A 6,992-nucleotide genomic window follows, 5' to 3' on the forward strand; every position below is an offset into this window, starting at 1 on the left:
TTGTGCATATTGAACACGTATTGAAAATCAGGCTGGTCACGACTGAACAGTGAGTAAATCAGAGGGGTAAAGATTGGATTATTCATACCACACACCACAGGATCTTGGAAGTTAATTGTTTAAGACCATCCTCAAATCAGAACTCCTTTTGCAGCTGTCGGGAGGGGCAAATCGGCCTCTAAATTATTCTGTAGTGTGGGCCAGGCATAAAGTATTTTTATGATTCAGTGTCAGACAGGCCCCTTAACATCTTTATCAAACTTTTTATTGCTACGTATGCTATTTTACACCCGTGACTCAAGGATAGCTATGATATCTTAAAAACATATTTCACCTATTGGTCTATATTAGAGCAGCCATTTGGTTAAGACATGGCAAAAGCAGACAAACAAGAAAACTGTGTAAAAAAGTAGGACACCTGCTCATCCAGCTTGTCTTCTGAAATCAAGTATATGGATAGGGAGTTTGTCCCCTCTTTTCTACAGTAACAACCACTACTCTTCTGGGAAGATCTTACACTTTTACACAAGATGTTGGAACATTGGTTTGAGGATTTGATGCATTCAGCAAAAAGAGCCTTAGTAAGGTCAGCTACTGATGTTGGATGATTAGTACTGGATGACAAACTTCACTCCAACTCATTCCAAAGGTATTGAATGGAGCTCCATCACTCCAGAGAACGCAGTTCCACAACTCAACACCCAAGTACTGGGGGGCTTTATGACCCTCCATATGACAGACAAACATCTAAAGACAGAATATGGGAAGGTTGTGAAGGTCACAGTATGAATTGAATATATCAGGGACATGGCCTCCAGTTACGAGGCGATGGCTGAGAGCTTTATATGTAGCCGATGCCAGAGCAGCTTATTACCTCTAAACTCTAGCAGCAGAAATTCTCTCACGACTGATTGATTTGCATTCAAGATGAAAAGGCAAAGACTGTCTCCATGGAAACGAGAAAATGTACTGCTGAATGATTGATGGGTTTGACAGATCAGCAGACCCCTCCTTCTTCTGTCTCTCTCTCTCTCTCTCTCTCTCTCTCTCTCTGTCTTGTGCTCTCTCTGTATTTCTCAGTTCAATTCAACACATAATGATATATTTGAAGTGGCAGTTTGAGTTACAAAGTTTGAGAATATTAGTAGAGAGCCGAATATTTTAAAATCTGTAAGTAAGAAAATCACAGCTGAGCTTGAACATTAAACATCACAACTGTAAAAAAAATTGAGAAAAAATTAATACACTACATGGCTGAAATTATTCGGGCAGTCCAAAATACACTTGCAGTTAGTGTGTTCAGTTATTTCAGCCATACCCATTGCTAGCAGGTGTGTCAAGCATACTTGCAATCTCAATAAACGAATGCTGGCTCAATATGGCACTGTCATGGGACCTTTCCAAAAAGTGAATTTGTGAAATTTCTGCCTTGCTAGAGCTTCCCTAGTCAACTGTGAGTGCTGTTAATTTGAAATGTAAATGTTGAGAAGCAACAACAGCTCAGCCATAAAGCAGAAACCACACAAGCTCACAGAACAGGACACCTTAGTGCTGAAGCAAATAGCATGGAAAAATTCTCTGACAGACAAATCTAGGTTTGGTGAATGCCAGGAGAGTTCTACCTGCTCAAAAGCACTAATTTTGATGGAGGAGGAATGATGGGTTAGGGAAGTCCCAATGCAACAGCATACAATGGCATTTTAGAGAATTGTGCGATCCCTACTTTGTGGCGACAGCTGGAGGTAGGTCCTTTCCTGTTTCAGACAATGCCCCTGTGCTCAAAGTGAGGTCCATAAAGAAATTGTTTGCTAAGTTCGGTGTGGAAAAACTTGACTGGCTTACACAGAGCCTTGACCTGAAAGCCATCAAACTCTTTTGGAATAAACTGGAAGACCCACTGTGAGCCAGGACTGACCTCAGTAATGATGGAGGGAAATCCCCACAGTTGTGTTCCAAAATCTAGTGGAAAGGCTCCATATTGAAGCCTATTGTTTTGGAAGGACAAGCACATATGGAATTGATGTTTGAGTGTCTACATACTTTCAGCCATGTAGTAAACATACATACCACATGTATACTTCATATACACATACTTACTTATCTTTCTCCCCCTCTTAGGCCTCCGTCCTGCAGAATCTCCGCACAGCTATGCGTAGGCAGATCCGCCGGCACTCCTCTCGCCGTGGGACGTCCCGACGTAGGCTAGGTCGCCTGTGGAGCCGCCTTTTCCACCGTGGAAGCCGCTTGCGGGGTCAGATCCCCCTCCTCACACCACCCGGCCACACACACTCTCGTTCTCATGTCCAACCTGCAATCAGCCTTCAAGGATTCAGGGTGGCTGAAGCTCGCAGGGGTGAGTCTGAGCGGTCAGGAACCGGACATACCCCCTCACCCTGCTCCAGTGCTGCGCTGGGTCTGGCACTGCAGGCACATGCACAGGCTCTGCATTTACCCCAAAACGAGTCACCCCCATCTCCCTTGTCCCCTGCCTCGCTGCGATCAACCTCCGACACCCTGGACGACGAAGACGAGGAAGACAGTGACCACAGGTCTCCAGAATTAGTAGGTGACAGAATGAGGTCCAATCTGGATGATGGAGCACTCTCTGCTGGACATAGAGACATGGACAAACCTTCTGGAGCTCCAAATGATTCCTCAAATGGGACATATCGGTCACGGGTGTCCAGGAAAACTGTGCAAAGTCTGGCTGCAGAGCTAGGAGGAGTGACGGTCAAGTGTTATTCCTCACTGGCCATTTCGCCTCTTTCTTCTCCCGAGTCTCTGACCTCCTCCAGCAGCCAGAATGAGGATGAAGTGGGCTCTCCAACATACAAAGAAACTGAAATCTGCACAGACACAGACTCTAACACACACTCTGACACCCAAGCCCCGTCCCACCTTGATGACCACTCTAAGGACTGGTCAGTTAGGAATAAGACTGATATACCCTCACCTTGTGAACTCACGAGCAGTGATGAAGAGGAGGATGATGTTCCGTTTGTACACTGAAGAGCCTTTCTCTACTGTATGTGGAAATACTCTACGATGACCTTGCCAACATGGAGCATATGATTTAGAATATATGCTTATGGCTTCCTGCATTTATGTTCACTGAGGATCACACTAAGGGTGGACAGTATGGCCTAGAAATCATCACAATACTGGATCTTGATTGTATTCATAATAGTAAACATGCACCAGCCACTTAATTAGAAACTCCCATCTTGTAGGTCCCCCTCACGTGTGTACAGTTACAGACAGTAGCCCCATATTTTGATGCACAGTGTTAGGCATCCTCTAGCCTTTCACCAGTGGTCAGTTTCTGACGAGAGAACCACTCTTAACTTGATTTTCTTGGGTAGTGGAACACTCTCAGCCCCATCAGTGTTGCTGTACCTGTTACAGCCATACCAGCACCACATACCATGCCACTACCATGTCAGTGTCACTGCTGTGATGAGAATGGTCCGGAAATTGACCAGTCATGATCATATTGCAAAAAACATCATCCTGGCAAGTGAAATTAGATCTTATGTTCAGTCGAGATATCTAGAATTTCCCGATATTGTTGTTTACTAAAACAGGCGAAATTATCTGCCACTAGAAAACAATTCTATCTAGATAAAAATTATTTAAAACAATTTGCAAACGCCTAAAACTAAGTTTGTTTTGAACACTGTGTCCACTTACTGTCCCGTCTGTTACACTCTCCTACCTTGTTGATCCACTTTGTAGATATAAATCCGGGACAGTAGCTCATGAAGTGGTCACAGGATGCTGCCCACAGGACGCTGTTCGCTGTATGTTTTTGGTCATGGACTATTCAGCCCAGCAGTGCCACTGAGGTGTTTAAAAATTCCAGCGCAACACACACTAACACACCACTACCACGTCAGTGTCACTGCACTGCTGAGAATTTCCCACCAGCCAAATAATCCCTGCTCTGTGGTGGTCCTGGGGGGTGCTGACCATTGAAGAACAGGGTAAAACAGGACTAACAAAGTATGCAGAGAAACAGATGAACTTGTCTGTAATTGTAGAACTATAAAGTGCACTGTATAGTCAATTAAGCTGATAACATGGACAATAAGTGTAGAAACAGGGAGGTGTGACCTCACACGCTCACATACGTTTATCAGGCTGAAGATTGTCCACAAGGGGGCACTGTTAACACTCATGAAACTTTCAGTGGTGCTTTACATCAATGGCACTGTCCCTAATTGCAGTGTGAGGTAGAGAGTACCTTACAGTCTGTAACTGTACGCATTTTTAGTGGAGACATGAGGTGTTTCTAATAAAGTGGATGGTGAGTGTATATAAAATGGTAAAAATCTCAATGACAACATGCTTGTTTAAGAACTGTTGACTATTATGAATATAAGCCTTATTATCAAGATCTCTGGGATGCCAATTGCTGACCAACAAGTCTAACAGCTGGCAGACATCATTACTGATTCTGCATATAGTATGATGCAATGCCACATCAAAAACATGCATTGCTTGGACTATATTGCAGTATCACAATATTTAAAATTTCAGTTGACTGATTTATTTATCAATACATTACCTGGCTCTAATTTATACACTATGTCCAAATCAAATGGACATTCACTTACATATTCAGTGCAGCTAATATCCTCACCAAGTAGATACATATTAGAAATGAAATAAGAACTTATTTATGGAGCCATAACACTTTTGAGTCATAGACAGTGCATTTCTGTCTGGGTGCTGACTCAGTGCAGTAATGTACAGCTAACTTATTTTAAAGTTCTAATGGAGCTGTGGAGACTCCTTCTTCACTGAAACCTTATTCAAGACTCGTGACTCATCTTTTTTTATTTACAACATGTTTTTCAGTTTTTCATAACCAGAGCAGTGCTTGAACCGCCTCGACTACTAAACTGAGCTTTGCTGAATATTTCAGATGCAGGACGTTTAAGACTTTCGCAATGGACTTTTAATATAAAATGGCATTATTTTTTTAAATTCCCTCTTGGAATGTCTGAAGTCGGAGCCTTACCGGTACCCTGCTGCTGAGGGGTGCACTGAAGGAGTAGCCTACTTTTCGACGTATGCTTAACGCTGTGAAGTTGAACTACAGTTTCCTAGTTTTAGTCCCTCAGTAACCTGTACTGCAGTGTTTTGCTTTGTCTCTGCTCTAATGCTAGTGATTTAGCACTGGAAAATGAACTCAGAAAACCCTGGATGGAAGATGGCCATGCAGAATTCCTCAGTTAGTTAAATAACTTAAAGGAATATTCCAGAGTTTTTTCAACCTAATCTCTGTCTGCTATATGTGTATCGTACTATTGATTACCTTGGACAATAATTTCGATATGTTGCCCTGTATTTAAAAAAGGACCGAAAACCTGTTGACTCTAAATGGACTTATAATAGAAGCATTTGGGCACTTGCTGAATTCTGTCGGTAATTATTTATGTGAGGTATGTATTTTTTTCTAGAACACTTTAATGATAATTTGTATGATTAAAATCTGTCTAATTAGTTCTTTCAGAAGAGGGACTAGTTTTCCAGAGGAAAGAATTTGTGTAGTGTAGTGATATGAAAGGACATCATTGGCTCCTGATCAGCCATTGATACCAGAAAACAAAGTGTTGCTCCGGTGTTGACTTTACAAGACAAGCTTTGGTAAGACATTCTCTCATATCTGTTTCGTTGATATTTTTAATGTGCATTAATTTGATTATTTAAAATGTTTATTCAAGAAATTTAGCAACTGCCCATTGACTTGTAAGTCATTTTTGAGTACAAGCTAAATTTGAAATTATTGTCTGTGGTACTCAACAGTACATACAGTAAGGATAAGGTTGAAAAATGCTGGAAAACTACATAATGGAATGGAATACATTTACACAGTTTACCGCAAATGTAGGTGATCAGCCAAAACATGTTTGGTGTCCAAATTTGCTTCTTATTTCAGCACTGGAGCTATGAGGCTAACACTAGAACCCAGTAGTCACAGTCTTTTTCAGAAATGTATGCCCAAAACTCTCAGTCCATTCAAACCACATCCAGATTTTCATTACGGTTCTGCAGGCTTGTCAGTGTGGTTTATGACAATGTTTCTCAACTCTGGTCCTGGACGCCCACTGCCCTTTATGTTTTTTTTTTTGTTTGTTTTTTTTTCCTACTCCCAACACACCTGATCCAAGTAATCAGCTCATGACCAGCCCGTTATTGAGTTAAAGTGGCTGTGTTAAAGCAGGAAACGTATAAAATCTGCAGATCGAAGGGCCTCCAGGATCAGTGTGGCTGAATGTGTTATGTTATGCAGGCATATGGACGCTACAAATTCCATTCATGATTTCTGCTTTTCAAGTATAAATAGCTGTTTATTTTAAATTGTATTTACATTTTCACACTGAAGATACACATTCATAAATTAACTTTAACAGAAAAGCAAAAGTTGGACACCAAACATGTCTTGGTTGATGGACTACATAGAGGGTAGGTGGAAAATTGTGTAAGATTTTTTGCCAAACCATTACTTTGAAGCCAAACATCAAGACAGTCCAACAACAAGAAAGCTGCAAGTAACATTCCTGTTGAGAAATCATCAGTTTGTTTTAAGAAAAACATGCTTTTGTGAAAGTGGTTCGATATGGTCTTTCCAAACACAATATGAGCTGTGCACACAGGCTGGTGAATGCACCTGGACATAGAATGAACTAGTAAATCTCATGACTTGCAAATCTGATACTGCCTTCAAACAGGATAGAGACTGTAGTACATTTGCCTGGCAAAGAAGATGGCGTTTAGAATGAGTAGAGTGAGTTACTGTTCACCTGATCTCTCTGAATAGTCAGATAACAGTGGATTCAGATTGTTCATTTTCAGGCCCTTTCAGAATGAATGAAGTATATTAGTGCAGGTAAAACACTAAACCATGCAGGAAAGAAGTACTTAAGGACTGAACATGGGACACATTGTAGTAAGTGGTTTAATGCGGTCACCGTTGGCCAGGATTG

The 6,992-nt window shown here is 41.5% G+C and overlaps 1 protein-coding gene across 1 annotated transcript in view; it reads left to right on the forward strand.

Annotated features, from left to right (window-relative positions):
• lrp3 (low density lipoprotein receptor-related protein 3) overlaps positions 1-3,385 on the forward strand; it is a 28,169-nt gene extending 24,784 nt beyond the window's left edge. Inside the window, exon 8 of the mRNA XM_036584517.1 lies at positions 2,119-3,385. Within this exon, the coding sequence (XP_036440410.1) occupies positions 2,119-3,009 (891 nt within the window). The 3' untranslated portion in view covers positions 3,010-3,385. The remainder of the gene's footprint in view (positions 1-2,118) is intronic.
• Positions 3,386-6,992: the final 3,607 nt, after the last annotated feature.

The sequence above is a fragment of the Colossoma macropomum genome, unplaced genomic scaffold (genome assembly GCF_904425465.1).
Source record: "Colossoma macropomum unplaced genomic scaffold, Colossoma_macropomum, whole genome shotgun sequence".
Taxonomy (NCBI): Eukaryota; Metazoa; Chordata; class Actinopteri; order Characiformes; family Serrasalmidae; genus Colossoma; species Colossoma macropomum.